This window comes from Carettochelys insculpta, chromosome 7 (genome assembly GCF_033958435.1).
Source record: "Carettochelys insculpta isolate YL-2023 chromosome 7, ASM3395843v1, whole genome shotgun sequence".
Taxonomy (NCBI): Eukaryota; Metazoa; Chordata; order Testudines; family Carettochelyidae; genus Carettochelys; species Carettochelys insculpta.
The window spans coordinates 41,351,551-41,368,002 of NC_134143.1; the positions used below are offsets into that span (position 1 = coordinate 41,351,551).

Below are 16,452 nucleotides of genomic sequence, written 5' to 3' on the forward strand. Positions count from 1 at the left end.
CAGCAACCATGCTCCTTTATACATTAAGGAATCACCAGTCAAGACCCTGAAGGAAGGCTTTTTAACTCTTTCTTACTCATGTTTATCCTTAGATAGTGAGTGCCACTCAGCATAAAGCAGGAGTGTGTGATGCATTCTGTTCATAAAGACACAATGACTATAAAAACCAGTTTCTCATATTACTTTTTGTAAATTTTACTAAAAGCAAAGTGTAAGTCTGGCAGTTAACTGAAAAATTGTATCACATAATATGTGCATATTTGGGAAGAAGGGAAGGTTTATGTTCAAACTGAACTTCCTGAAATATTCTAGATGCTGAGAGTACATCATATATGGGAATAGGTCTCATTACCAATGACTGAATTGATGCATAGAATCATAGAAGAGTAGGACTGGAAGGGACCTCGAGAGGCCATCGAGTCCAGCCCCCTGCCCTCATGGCAGGACCAAGCACTTTCTAGACCATCCCTGAAAGCCATCTATCTAACCTCTTCTTAAATATCTCCAGTGATGGAGATTCTACCACCTCCCTTGGCAATTCGTTCCAGTGTTTGATCACCCTGACAGTTAGGAACTTTTTCCTAATGTCCAACCTGAACCTCCCCTGCTGCAATTTAAGTCCATTGCCTCTTGTTCTATCCTCAGAGGCAAGGAAGAACAAGTTCCCTCCCTCTGCCTTATGACACCCTTTTAGATACCTGAAAACTGCTATCATGTCCCCCCTCAGTCTTCTCTTTTCCAAACTAAACAAGCCCAATTCTTTCAGCCTTTCTTCATAGGTCATGTTCTCTAGACCTTGATCATTCTCGTTGCTCTCCTCTGGACCCTCTCCAATTTCTCCACATCCTTCCTGAACTGCGGTGCCCAGAACTGGACACAATACTCCAGATGAGCCCTAACCAGCGCAGAGTAGAGTGGGAGAATGACTTCTCATGTCTTGTTCACAACACACCTGTTAATGCATCCCAGAATCACGTTTGCTTTTTTTGCAACAGCTGTTGACTCATATTTAGCTTGTGGTCCACTATAACCCCTAGATCCCTTTCTGCTGTACTCATTCCTAGGCAGTCCTTTCCCATTCTGTATGTGTGACACTGATTGTTCCCTCCTAACTGGAGCACTTTGCATTTGTCCTTATTAAACTTCATCCTGTTTACCTCAGCCCATTTCTTCAGTTTATCCAGATCCTTTTGAATTATGACCCTATCCTCCAAAGAAGTTGCAACCCCTCCCAGCTTGGTATCATCTGCAAACTTAATAAGTGTACTTTCTATGTCAATATCTAAATCGTTAATGAAGATATTGAACAGAACCGGTCCTAAAACAGACCCCTGCGGAACCCCACTAGTTATACTTTTCCAGCAGGATTGAAAACCATTAATAACTACTCTCTGGGTACGGTTATCCCGCCAGTTGTTCATCCACCTTATAGTAGCCCCATCTAAGTTGTATTTGAGTAGTTTATTGATAAGTATATTATGTGAGACCGTGTCAAATGCTTTACTGAAGTCTAGGTATATCACATCCACCGCTTCTCCCTTATCCACAAGGCTCGTTATTCTATCAAAGAAAGCTGTTAGATTGGTTTGACATGAACTGGTTTTAGCAAAACCATGCTGGCTGTTCCCTATCACCTTACCACCTTCCAATTGCTTGCAGATTATTTAATTACCTGCTCCATTATCTTTCCTGGCACAGAAGTTAAGCTGACTGACCTGTAGTTTCCCGGGTTATTCTTGTTCCCCTTTTTATAAATGGGTACTATATTTGCCCTTTTCCAGTCTTCTGGAATCTCTCCCGTCTCCCATGATTTTCCAAAAATGATTGCTAAAGGCTCAGATACCTCTTCTATCAGCTCCTTGAGGATTCTAGGATGCATTTCATCAGGCCCTGGGGATTTGCAGACATCTAATTTTTCTAAGTAAATTTTAATTTGTTCTTTTCTTATTTCAACTTCTAAACCTACCCCTTTTTCACTAGCATTCTCTATGTCAGGCATTCCTTCAGATTTCTCAGTGAAGACCGAAACAAAGAAATCATTAAACATCTCTGCGATTTCCAAATTCCCTGTTACTATTTCTCCCTCCTCACTGACCAACGGCCCTATCCTCTCCCTAGTCTTCCTCTTGTTACCAATGTATTTGTAAAAAGCCTTCTTGTTTAATGCATAATCATTAAGGAGAAACACACTATTTGTTACAACTGAATCTCATCACAACTGTCACAACTGGAAAAACTTCAGAGAGAAAGTACAACAGCAGGAAGAAAATTCCATAGAAGGTCATCTTTAAATAAGTGAAAAAGTATTTCAAATCAATATAGGTTTGTTTTGTTTGTTTCTTTTAAATACAATGTTTCACGTGCTCTTGATGGAAAAATAAAAACATGAGAAACTGTGGGATAGAATACATCTGCCAGAGACAGTGACTATGCAAGAAGAGATGTCTGGAGAGTTTAGAAAAACTTCACAAAATGAAAATGGGTCAAAAGGTACTGTGAAAAGGAATGAACCAGCTGAAAAAGTGAGAAAAAAAATAAATGATCTTCTGCATAAAGTTTGATTTTATCTGTAAAAGAAGACAATGCAAATACACATGGACCAGCATCATTTTTCTTCTTGTAAATGCCTTGTTTTGAGATAGAGGGAGTGAATTTTAATCATTTCCCTGAGGCATTGCTTTACAAGAGCATTGTCACATACAAGCAAGCAAAACAACAGTACATATTAAACCTCTCTAGTCTGGCACCAATGGGACCTGATCAATGTCAAACTAGAGAATTTGCTGGACCGTGGAAGATCAATATTGTCAAGCACATTATCAACACTTCCACTGCTTACTGGACTCTTAGGGGTACACGTAGGGGTAAATTAGAGCTAAACAACAGCATAGAACACTGAGAGCCAGTAGTGGTTGCTGTAAACAAACTTTATGGGACAATGGGGAAATTGGTTGACCATACATGGTTGACTGGGTTACTAACATCATGCTAGATTATGGATATGCCAGACAAGAGAGTGTGCTGGACTACAGAGGTTCAAACTGAAATTGAATGGTTAATGAGACAGATTAATGCAAAAACTCATATTTCTTATGTTCAACCAGTTTATAAGAAGCTAACATACAGGGGCACTTTTTTTTTTTAACTGACTTCATTTAAAGTCCACGAGTACCATTTATAGGAATGTTTGGCAATTTTGTCAGATTTGTTTCCCAGTGTCTATTTTTTAAAATCAATTTTTGAAAAAAATTTACTAATTAGTGCTTTCACTTTGGATTGAAAGAAAAAGGTGCAGATAGAAATTTATGTCAGGAATGTGCCAGCAGGCGTTCAGTACTGCTGAAGGATTTGGGGAATGTGTCCTTTAGAGATTATTTGCATGAAAATGCAAAGGTGTGCATACATAATGCCTTGTAAACAAAGCCTGATGGGAGCAGGCAAAGCAATGAAGTTTCATCTATTGTAAACAACACATTTTTGTAAAGTCACAAGAATTGTGTAAGAATTGTGGAGTCTCACCAATGCTTGAAGTGGTTGTGGAGATACGGGGCAGCCATCACTGCTGTGTAAGATATGGATTGCACAGGGCTCCCTCCATCTAAGCATTATGAGGTAAAGGGGGGAGGGACAGTGGTTGAACCAGCCGGCTGGAATTCTTTTGGCTATACAGCTGTAAGAACGGTTTGACTAGTTCTCCCCCACCACTGTTTAAAGGTACATCTGAAGATGGGTCTATAGTTATTCTCTGAGAATCCACCTTGGTGGATACTGAGATACTGTGGCTAGGCCCAGAGCTGAATGCCACCATGACCTGAAATCACTGGTAGCTAAAGCCACAGTGAGCTGGAATCACAGGGTTTTGCCTATAGCAAAACCCACAAGACAGCAGGTGGGCGGCTGGTAGGAGAAGCAGCAGATGTCCAGCAGGAGCGACCAGCAGGCGGCCGGTAGGAGAAGCAGCAGGTGGTTGGTAGGCATGACTGGACAGTAGGAGAAGCAGTGGGCAGCTGGTAGGAGAAACCATGGGAGGCTGGCAGGAGTGACCAGTGGGGCACCTGGCAGGGGCAAGTGGAACACTGGACCAGAGCAAAGGTGGCATTGCCTCAGGTTCAGTGAGGGAATGCATCAGGGTGATGTGTCAGGGCCTGCACGGACTGGACAGAGTTGTAAGTGGGGCATTTGAAGTGGGTTACGGAGAAATTTTGGGTGTGCGGATTGGCTCTTTACAGTATTGGACTGGTGAGCCTGAGAGGCAAAGGACACTGCGCAATCCATTTGAGCTGGGACAGTTACTTGAGGGTTGGTTATGAACTCTGGCTGTGGTATTTTTCCCAGGCTTATGCCATATGACTTTTCTGCCTCATTCATTGAAAGTTTCTTTTCTACACTCAGAATCTGTGCTTGTGAGTGGGGAAGCATTTCCTCTCTGAGGTGCCCAGGGATGTGTGAATTTCCCAGGCTACTGGGTGGGGGCTCAAGCCGGTCCTAGGTGAGATGGATGAAAAGGAACCCCTAGACGTTGAACCTGGCACTGGTTGCTGTCGACTCCTTCCAGCAAAAGGGTTACATTTACAATATTCAATACCTTGCAGAAATACACAGTCTGGATTTCTCTCTCTCTCTCTCTCTCTGTACATATATGTATATTATATGCACATTTACAAACTATTATTGATTAACAACACAAAACTCATAAATTAATTCATGAATTTAAAAGGCTGCACACATCTGTTTTAAATAAATATGTCTGATCTTGATTTAAAAAAGTATAAGATACATCTTTGAGGAAAAAGTCTAAAAGGGAATTTTTCTTTTGAAGTCTACTATTAAAATTATCATTTTAGGTAATTATAGTGAGAAATTTATTGGTTTTCTTAAATGCATCACAGACAGAGGGGCTCTATTTTGTGCATTGGACTCCCATGAATTAAATGGAAAAAGTAAAGACTGAGTCAGCATACATTGCACCCGAGTTTCGAAAAATGTCCTGATAAGCCCAGCCTTTTGCATACAGTACATCTTGAAGAATGTGTGTCAAATGAGTTCAAAGTGAAGTACAATAATATCTGCTAAATTCTGAGGGTCTGGGAAGAAAAAGCAGTCCTCCAATCCGATAAACAGTGTATGAAATTACAATTCATGCAGATAGAGCATAAGTTTTACAAGCTGCAGTTAAATAATTTGTAAAACCATATGGCATTTATAAACAACTATTGCTTTTTATATAAAAGAACTCAACTTACTTTCAGAAACATCAGTCAGAGCACTACACATACGGTGCACAATTACAGAAACCAAGACTTGTATAATTTTGATAGTGAGCTGCACAGTCTTTTATAGAGAGCAAAGACAGGGAAGCTTAAACTGCATTAACAGAATTTGAGAGAGTGAATTATTGTAATTGTGAATGGACACTGTACTTCACTGATAGATATGAAACAGATGAAGAATGTACTATCGATCCATAACAAGGGGCAGCACGTAGAAGAGCCAGCCAGGAGCCAACTGAGGAATCACTGTGACTAGGGGAACAGACTTGCTGAGAACAGAACTGGGCCTCTACTGTTGAGATTATACTTTTTAAACCCTTACATTCGATCAACTTTAGCAATATTTTAAATATTTGAGTTCTTTATTAGATTGCTTTGACACCACATGCTATTGAGTTAATTGTACATTCCCATCTACAAAAACTGACCAAGATGGCATGCAGAGCGACTGAATTTTAAAATAAAATTCATATTAAGTATTAAATTCTCAATTAAAATTATTGCACTATATTGAAATAAGACTTGAAAAAGTATTGTAAAATATACCTAAAACATAATCTAATAATAATAATAAATAATTACAACTTTCCAACAGAAGTACATTTTCTTTGGTGGCCCGGAAAGCTATCAGTTTTCATTTGTGTGGCTCTTAGCAGGCTTTGAGTTTGACATGCCTGTTTTAGATTACCCAGGTGGAATGTAACTGTAACTTTCCATCAAAGTCACCTCTTTTCATTTTATACTATTTTTCTCTGCTAGTAAATTTAGGGATTTGATCCGATGCCCATTAAAGCCAGTGGAAAGATTCCTATTGACTTCAGTAGGCATTGGGTCACAGCCTACAAACTTGTTTGCCTATTTTTATTGACCTTGCATACTGATCTAATGAGTTCAATATTGTGTCCAGAATAACCTCTAAATCCTTTTCTTGATCTGGATGTCTTCCTTGTCTTCCCTGGGATGGTTCCCTGTTTCTAGTTATTTGTCTACATTTACATGCATTTCCCATGTCATGGGTCAGCCATCTGAGCAAATAAAATCCTTTTGAAGCTGGATCCAGAGGAAAATATTTGGGAGAAGGAAGAAAAAGTACTACCTTTCCTTTATTGTTGTAAGTAATGCAATCAGCCTTCTTTATTCTCTTGGCAGTTTCTTCATTATATTCAAATTGCAGTTTATCACTGGATGATTTATTCTCAGGTCGGTCTTCCAGAATGTTATCTAGAAAATGATTATAGATAAACAATGGGCAGACGAAGAATTATCTGAAAATTTTATTTCCACAACAAGTTGTTTTGGATAAACCATCCAATTACATGTCTGAATAACCCGCTGACAAAATAATAAATTTACTGTTCAAAGCATTTCTCCTTCATTGGTAATATTCTTTTGTAAAAAATAAGATTTGCTTCTTATTACAGGTTGTACCTCTATGGTCTGGGACTCTCTGGTCAGGCAACATCTATGATCCAGCAGGACCATGGATGATGCAGGACCAAAAGTGCCCTGGACCAGAGAGCTTCAGCAGCAGAAGATGTTTGTGGGTGGGAGTGGAGCTGGCCCGATGGGATGTCAGCCCATGGGGCCAGCAGAAGTGCTAGCTGGTAGAGCCTGCTAAAGGGACAGCTGGCAGATCTCATGGGGCAAGCAGCACTGGGGCTGAGGAGGGGAGCCCAGTCCCGCTCCCTATCAGCCTAGAGGGCTGACATCTCCTGGCCCAGCAAACTCACTTGTTTGGGACCAATGAGGTCCTGAGGGTGCCAGACCAGGGATGTACAACCTATAGCATGTGGCTGTTCTATAATACCTTCTACCCTGTTATTTGTGTTCAGCAGATATTAAAACCAGAAAACCATTTAATAAATAATAATTAAAATACTTCCCCATACTCTTTTGGTAAATTAAATAACAAAGAAACAATGGCCTGCTACTGAATGTATTTTAGATGTAATATTCTTGAACATTCAAGAATTGCAGAAGTTTATCAGTTAATATTGTTTAGTCAGTAATCATAATTTTAAAAAGGTATCTTCACATTTCAGACTTCAATTTTCATGCTGTTACCCACCTCCCACTCCATCTACAAACTCCTCCTATACACTCGAAGCATTCCCCTTCAAGAAAAAGAATCTCTCATGTATATGATAAAGACTTACTCTGATTGGTCTCCATAAGAGAAGGATTTAGAAAAAGGCCAAACTTGTCACAATGGAAAACATTTTTATAGAGAGAGAGAGAGCGCATGTGCGTGTAAATAAATAAAACCTCCTAAATGTCTCAGGAGCTAATTCAATACAATAAAGATAATTTTTAATATATTAATAACCAAGACTTCACATGTAGCTGACCAATACATAAAGCACACTGACACTATCTGAATGTATTTTCAATTAATAAAAAGGAGGTACCATATATTTACACTAGACACATTTGAGAAGTTGGAGTCACAGTGCTGAAATTCATGCAGTTAAGGCTTTTACCTTCTTGGCTGTTAGGAGCAGGAGAAGCATTAAGGACATCAGCTACAGGAAAACAATGTCAGAAAGGGGTAAGAGTAAAGGAATTTAAGAAATACAGCCAGAAATAAATGAAGATTAAGAATCAATTTTAAAACTATAAGCATTATGCAAAAATATAGGATTGCTAAAGAAAATTAAAAAAAAGTTTTCAGATGACTTTTATTTAGATTAGTTCTGCCAAATATGATAACAGTTAAAACAAACAGTGTAACCAATAATATTAAAGCAGTAACGCATGCCACAGGTTACTTTTTTATGGCACTGTACACAATTTTTTAAAGAATTCTGGTTTTAATGGCCTTCTCATACTGGAACACATTTCAAGTACGATTTACAGTGGGGAAATTGCAATTTCCTCCTAGCCAATATGTAAGAAACATCTGCATTTGAACAGTATATATATCGACATTCAGCGCTACACTAACGGTAAAAGCTCTGACTGAACAAGGCACTCTGTGTTGTGACTCTGCCCTTACAGCTGGCCAGCAGGAACCCTCAAAGTCCCCTTCAAAATTTCCCCACTGCTCTAGTAAGGCAGCAAAGGGAGTCTGCTTCCCCTTCTGTGCTGCTGCCCATGTGGCTTGTGGCAAGACAGTAAGAGACAGCCTTATGCCCCTGAACCTATTTATACCACTGCACTAGCCAGGCCACTCTTCAGCTCTTAGGAAAAGGGAATTAATATGAAGAATGCATGGACTATGAGGTGTTAAAACCTTCAAAGAAAAGACATTTGTGTATAATACAGTACTTTGCCATTAATTTATACACACTATTATTTTTATGCAATTTAGAATTAACATATTTGTTGTAAGTGATACTAGATTATACAATAATAATTACCTAATATGTGAAACAACACAATATCATCATATAATATCTCATTATACCTTGTTTGATCTATTTTAACAAACAAATTTACACAGATTGAATTCAATTCAGTCATCAACATGGAGAAACTTTATAAACCAAGAACTCTCTAAGCATTGCAAAAGCTGTATTTCTTTACCATCAGAGAGAGATTCATAGTCATAATCATATTCATCCTCTTCATCCTCCTCCTCTTCATTGTTAGTGGTGGGGTTACCAGCATTGCCACCATTACTGGCCTGGGCTTGCATATATGCCAGCTGGTGAGCCTACAGCATTAAAATATATTTATATTTTATATAATATCAACTATCAAAACACCAAAAAGCTTTTTATAATATTCTTATTCATATCATACCAGTTCAGTGTCCTACCTTTTTAAGAGGAAAAATAGCTATTATAAAGGTATGAGATGTGAATTTACACATTTATGGTTACACAGGTATAAATCATCATAGGCTCCTTTTTAGTCCATTATAACTTTTTCTGGTTTAGTTTATGGCACTTTGGAAGCAGTTTAAACAAAACAAAACAAAACAAAAAAATCCAAAGAACACTCTTATTCTGGAATAAGAGGGTCCATATGGAGAGTTAGTGGCTTAACTACAGTGGTCTGACTGCCAAAACTTTCTTATGCAAAAAAGCCCCAAAACTCGGAGGGACCTAAATGCTACCCATCTCCCAAAGTAGTTTATTTACTACTATCTAAGGTTCCATGAATGGGCTTAAATTTCCTCCTGTAATCTCTAAACATCTAGGTAACACTATACCTGGAACACAGGACTTGTTAATAAGCTAGAATTTCAAAAACGATCTGCATGTGCATCTTACATAATTGTCCATCCTTCTGAATTATTTACTGGGCTTACACTCATGCAAAGTGAAAAGGAAGTTGTGGAGCTACAGATAAGAACACATTTGAGAAAGTTCAGTTCCCATTAAATAATCTATTTAACTGTATAGGGGGATGTATACCATGAATTGGAAGCCCTTGTAACCAGAACACAGCTGCTGTACAATTCTTTGGAAAAAATAAAGAAAGGGCTGACACTATCTAGATTAAAATAAAAGAAACTGTAAGGTAAGGGCAGTTTGCATTGCTCTGCTTCCATGGCACTGGATTTCCTTGAAAAGAGAAGATTTCATCTTCTGTAAAAGCATTTCATTAATTGCAAAGATTAAAAGATGGAGGAGATGGCATAAATACAAAATATTTCAGAATTTTTTTCTCTCATATGGAAATGAAGTACAGTAAAAATGGTAACATACTGCCATAAAATAAAAATCAGTTGCAAGCAAGGAAAAATATTTGTTTAACAAGAAAGTAACTGGCCTAAATACGATAAAAATACAGCAGAACGTTGCTAAATCCGAAAGAGACAACAACTATTATGAAACAAAATGCACATATAAAAAAGCCTTTGGGTGCCCTCTCCCCATTTCTAAGCAAATATTTATTAACAAAGCATTTGGTAAGGCTGCATTACTTTTTCCATATATACTATGTTGCGTTTACTAAAACACTGCAAAGTATCATAATTAAAACTGAAAAACAAAAAACAAAAACAAAAAAAACTCAAGTATTTTTATAATAATGTTTTATTTTTACATATTTACATTATGTAGACATATTATCCACAATGGGTTTCCCTTCCATTAGCATGCATGAGAATAGTTCTGTTGTCCATGTTAAACTGGCAAAATTTTAACTATTTTAACTATTAATCTTAATTAAAGCTCCAAATATTTGTTAAGGAAACAATTTACCTTTTGTTTTAAAATATCCACAGGAGTTTGATGGGCTTTGAGTTTTTTATTTTTCAGCAGCACTTTTCTTCTCAGTTGGTCAGGAGAAGGGAGCATTGGATCATCAGAGAAGTCACTCTCAAATAAAAACTTAGTTACCAGTTTATCTCCGAACACATTCTGAAATGTTGAGAATATGTGAGATAGCATAAAAAAGAAAATCTCTGGCCATGCACTTTGATAAATGTAATACCCAATGACCAACCTTAAAAATTTCAGCCATCTTGCGTTGCTGAGGCAATGAACAGTGATTCTCTATTGATATGATGACTGGCATATCAGAAGTGATAAAGGCATTGCGATCAATAGCTTCAACTACGTCCTATAAGAACCAAAGTATAAATGTTATAAGAGTTTTCCAATTTGAAAAGCATAAAATCTTTATGGTTGTTTATTTCTGAGTATTGATTCTGCGATTCAAAATACCGTAAGATTTTATATTGCCTGTGGGTTGTCTGCACCGAATCTTAGATTGCACTTTCTAGCACAGGCAGGCAAACACACACTAGCTCTGCTTGAGCTAGAACAGCAAAAATAGCAGTGCAGCTGGGATTGCACGGGCAGCAGCTTGGCCTAGTCATTTGAGTACTGGCTGAACCTCTCTAGCTAAGCACCCTCAGCACCTGACCAGTGCCAGATGAGGGAATTTGCTGGACCACAGAAGTCAATATCGTCTAGCAGCATTACCAACACTTCCTTTGCTTACTTGTCTCTTAGAAGACACTTAGAGGTAAATTACAGCTAAATAATAAAACAGGATACTGTGAGCTAGGACTGGTGACTGGAAACAAACTTTATGGGACCATGGAAAACTTGGCTATGCCCATGATGGATGGGTATTCAGCTACCTAAAATCATGCTGGATTATGGATATTGCCGGAAAAGAGAGTTCCGGACTAGACAGGTTCAACCTGTACATCCCTGGGGGTCCAGGCACATTTGTACTCAGGTGGCTAGCCCAAGCTGCAGACTGTGCTGTCTCTGGGTACTCTGCTATTTTTAGTGCTAGCTTGAGCAACGCTAGCATATGTCTGTCTGCCTGTGTGGGGAGGATCAGTCCCATGTGCAGTATAGATATAGCCACAAACTGCGGACTAGGCCCTCAGGCTTAGCATCCTGCTAGATGGGAGGATCCCAGAGCTCAGGCTGTAGCCCAAACTTAAATGTCTACATGGAGCAAACACCCCCATTAGCCACAAGCCCACCTCAGCTGGCATGGTCCAACCACAGGTGTCTAACCGCACAGTACAAAAATCCTTAGTGACATAGTTTCTCTCACAAGGATAGTTGTTACTTCATTAAACTTGTATGTTTATACTAGTGAACAAGTTATTAAAATTCTTTCTTGATTTTTATTGTCTGTATGAAATTGTCAACACACCTTAAAAGGGATCTTGGTAGTAAGTGTATGTCCATGATATATGATAGGCATCCCATCATCACCATCCCAGCAGTCTAATTCAACACTCCTACAACCTAGTAAGAGAACCTGTAACACAAATGAACAACAGAACCCATGGGAACAGCAACTGTGCAAAAACAAAGTTAAAAAAAAGGGTTGCAGTGCTAAATGGAAGCTTGGGGAAGCTGCTGGAGAAGTCTTCCTATGAAAACTACTCAACTGTGGCATGAAAGGAAACCATGGAAGCTACTACCCCAAATAGTTAGACTACACCCATTGAGAGAAAACAGGAAAATGAACATTAGAAAGCAAAAATAAACAGACAGATTCCTATTAAAAACAAATTTAGGAAGTTAACAGCATTGCTCTTGGAGGCGGAAAGAATGAGAATTTGGTTGCTGCGTGGTGTCAGTCGTCTTCCATGTGGCTCCTCATGCCCAACTTAGTTACCTCTTTGAGACCCTGCTAACACTTTCTCCCTCATAAGTCTTCTAAAAACACATTCTGCAGAGAGCTTTTTTGTTCATTCGTTGTTCCTCTAAGGGGAGCTCAATTTTATTCACATAAATATATCTCCAAGATAAAACTCAAAGTTTCAAAACGTGGTGCATCAGTTTTATACTCATCAGGTCACTCCCAGGCTTTTCCTGCCTGTAGTCTTGGGCTACAACAACTACACAGAAAAGAAACAAAACCAAAAAACCCACAAAAGCAAATCTCAGAGCCCAGATCAACTGTCTCAGCCTTCTGTTATGGGACTAACAAGAGCAGTGTAAACATTTGAGCTCACATTGGAGCCTAGTTATAGGCTGGGGACCAACTGGCTAAGCAGCTGTACAGCGTAAAGGGACCTAGGGGTTATGGTGGATGAAAGGCACCGTGTGCCCTTATAGCCAAGAAGGCTAATGGCATATTAGGGTGCATGAGAAGGAGCATTTTGAGCAGATCTAGAGAGGTTGTTGTTTCCCTCTGTTCAGCACTGGTGAGGCCACATCTGGATCATCGTGTCCAGTTTTTGGCCCCCAATATAAAAAGGATGTGGATGTGCTGGAGCAGGTTCAGTGGAGGGCAACAAAATGATTAAGGGGCTGGAGCACATGACCTATGAGGAGAGGCTGAGGGATTTGGGCTTGTTTAGTTTACAAAAGAGAAGACTGAGGGGAGATTTAATAGCAGCCTTCAACATCCTGAAGGGGACCTGTGATGGAGTGGGGGGAGCGTATGTGTGAGAATAAGGCTGGATGTGTGTGAGACAGGCAGAGCAGCTCTCAGTGGCTAAGGATGACCCCTGGGGCTGTAACCTAGGCTTGCATGTAACACCTCTGCCCTGAACAAAGAGGAGGGAGGAGCCAAGCGGGGGTTTGAATCGGAGGCAGCAGTTGGAAGCTGGGGAGAGAGGGAGCTGGAAGGCAGCCAGCCTGGCGACGGGGGAAACTACACCCCAGAGGGGCGCCCCACGGGCTCCTCTCCACAGGATGGGTTGGAATGACTGTCTCTGATTGCTGCACCGACTCTTCTTTGAGAAACTGTGCCTCTGTCGCCTAATAAACTTCCTGTTCTACCTGCTGAGTGAGAGTCACTCCTGCCTGCAGATAGGGTGTAGTGCTTGGGGACCCCTGAACCGCATCACAGGAGCTCTAAAGAGGATAGAGAGAAATTGCTCTCAGTGGTGTCAGATGGCAGAACAAAGAGCAATGGTCTGAAGTTGAAGAAGGAGAGGTGTAGGTTGGACATTAGGAAAAACTACTTCACCAGGAGGGTGATGAAGCACTGGAATGCACTGCCTACAGAGGTGGTGAAGTCTCCATCCCTAGAGTTTTTTATGTCCTGGCTTGACAAGGTCCTGGCTGGGATGACTTAGTGGGGGTTGATCCTGCTTGAAGCAGGGGGCTGGACTAGATGACCTCCTGAGGTCCCTTCCAGCCCTATTCTATGATTCTAGGGTCAGAGACTCACTTCACTTGAGCTGGGCTCCAAGACTTGCTGCTGTGGTCTTTTTCTGCTGAGCAGACATACCCTCAGTAGGGAAACGCCCATGTCCCAGGTCTTTCGGCTGAAGCCTACTCATTCATAGCAGTCTGTAACTCACCCTGTTACCAGGTGTTCTTCTCTATATCTTTTCCTGATTTAGCAAGACACCTCCAGACCCTACTTGGCTGGAACTTACATTTCTGGTTTCCAGACTGCCTGCCTTTATTTCTTCCTGCAGTTCCCTGATTTTCGCCTTTTGCTGCAGCCATCTGTTGCCTTTTATATGAAATCACCTGATCCAACCTAGTTTACCTCTAAGCAGGAATGGATACCACCAGGCTAACTAAGCTCATAATGGCAAGACAGCCTGTCACAGTTGCAAAAAGTGGCTGTTAAAAGAACAGGAGCTTCAAATGGATGAGATATATTTAAATGTTCTTGCCTGCAGAAACAAGTGGATAATCTACACAGCTATTTCCCGCAGCATGGAAAAGGGCCACTGCAAGAGAACCTTCTGGGTAGCAACTTTGTACTGCAAGTAAAGCTTTCTGGAATCAGTATAACTTCAGACAGAGCACACATATGATTAGGTTGACATTCACTTATCTTGCTCAACGCCTTAGACAGTGGAAGCACTCACCCTAACAGGAGTCAGGGGAGCAGGGCTGTAACAGTGGTCCCTTCTCTCTTCTTGCGTACCATTATTTCAGCCAATGGGCTGCTCAGAAAGGACTTTCAGCTCTGTCACATAATTTTGGGTGTTATGGACAATGGATTCCTACCTTGCTTACCCCAGGACTGCCCTAGTGGTGAGGCTGTCATAGAAACCTGCTCCACATTACCCCTACATGACCACTTTACTCATGGCTTTCTCACACTTGGTCCACGTCCCCATTCCCAGAAACATAAACAAAGGGCTAAATTAGCACAGAGGACCTTATATGACCTGGGCACACTTGAATTGGATATGTTTTAACATCATGGATAATAAAAAATCCTAAACTCAGGAGTCTGAGGTTTTCTGTAACATTTGTTGAATACACCTATCAAAAATATAGCTCCTAAACCCATAAAGAGAAATCAGTCTTTCTGGGTTCATCCCCAGTCAGACACTAGATTTGATCAATAGCTTACTATTCCTAGAATTATATTATCAAGAGTGATGTTTGCATTAGAAATTTGTCTTTTCTGTACAATGTACAATATCTGAATGGCATTTTTAACATTCAAATGAACTACCATACTAGTTCAGTTTTTCCTGTGGGAAAGTCTAATTTTAGTAAGTTAGGTCAGAATGACTAGTGTCTAACTGCTATGAATCTCAAATTAAACCATTTTTTGCCCTAGTAAAAGCATTTGAGCACAACTGTGCACACAGGCAGGTTTCCCACAGATCATGTTTTCCTACATTTTGCAAGCAGAGGCTCAATGTTTGGGTTTTCAAAGCAAAAAGGCCATGTTTCTGTGACTCCTTAGTTAAACAAACAAGTTCAATCTGAAAACTATGCAACGTTCAAACTGTATACCTGGCTGTAAAGCTCCACTGAGGATTCTCCTTTAAGCTGATGGCCTGTGAGGTACGTATTGTGTGATGACTCAATGTAATAATATGACAGTGGTAGTTGCAACTCTTCAATATTCTCTTGTGACTCATCGTTTTTTGAGGCAAAATTATCTTTATCCATCAAAAACCTAAAGGTCCAAAAATAATAGTTTGAGATGAATGTTTAGCAAAATGGACACAAACAAACATCAAATATATGTTAACCTTATACACAGTTAATTACCGTGCAAATCCTTCAAAGGACAATAACCCCTGCTGGCACATATTGACACTGGGTTCAAATTTCTGTAAAAAACAGTAAGAGAATGATGTTTTAGAATGCTTTAGGTAATGGCTTTAATCCAGTTTTACAATGTAGTTTTTACATCTAACTAATGAGCCAGCATCTGAAAATTATGTTGAAAAACTTTGAATATCATTCAGAACTGTCTTTGCTATATTAATAGTAGTTACAGGAGTTAGCAAAGTCACTAAATTATATCAAATTAATAACATAGCAGAGCTTACAAATGTAGAATGTTGATTTAGAACATTGTTTATATTCATACATGTCCTTATTCTTATACATAACAGTAGCATGTTGAAAAGGAAAATAACTATTTGTATTTACCAGCAGTCAATAATACACCAACTTGTATAAAACTCCTAACAGAATTATTGTCATTCTGAAATTCCCCTAGACAACCTGATTTTTAACCCTGCTGTATATGAATATTGCACAAACTTGACTGACCTCTGAACTGTTCAACATGTTTTAAAAGTTTTGTTAAAACCTAAGAGTACAGATCTAATTTTGGGTTACATTAGACAACTATAAAAAGGACTAAAAATTTACACTATGGTAGCTAGTCAATTTTTGTTAAACATTCAATGGATACAAAACTCAACTTGGATCATTCTGTCCATATACAATGGAGGTAAGATATATAGAAATTAAACACTGATTTCATAGCATATAGTGACTGGGTACACTTGTTTAGAGATATTTCATGTGGGAACACAATGGGCAGTGGTTCCAATGGAGTAAATCCATATAGCAGGTACTGTTCTGGA

At 39.5% G+C, this 16,452-nt stretch overlaps 1 protein-coding gene across 2 annotated transcripts in view; it reads right to left on the reverse strand.

The window, feature by feature from the left end:
* The window catches only part of PLCE1 (phospholipase C epsilon 1), a 313,002-nt gene that overhangs the window by 32,588 nt on the left and 263,962 nt on the right, over window positions 1-16,452 (reverse strand). For both annotated transcript variants that reach the window (XM_075000375.1, XM_075000376.1), the window contains exons 16-23: window positions 15,623-15,684; window positions 15,362-15,527; window positions 11,844-11,951; window positions 10,668-10,784; window positions 10,424-10,582; window positions 8,796-8,925; window positions 7,751-7,792; window positions 6,367-6,491 (exon numbers count right to left, since the gene is read on the reverse strand). In XM_075000375.1, coding sequence (XP_074856476.1) covers window positions 6,367-6,491; window positions 7,751-7,792; window positions 8,796-8,925; window positions 10,424-10,582; window positions 10,668-10,784; window positions 11,844-11,951; window positions 15,362-15,527; window positions 15,623-15,684 — 909 coding nt within the window. The remainder of the gene's footprint in view (window positions 1-6,366; window positions 6,492-7,750; window positions 7,793-8,795; window positions 8,926-10,423; window positions 10,583-10,667; window positions 10,785-11,843; window positions 11,952-15,361; window positions 15,528-15,622; window positions 15,685-16,452) is intronic.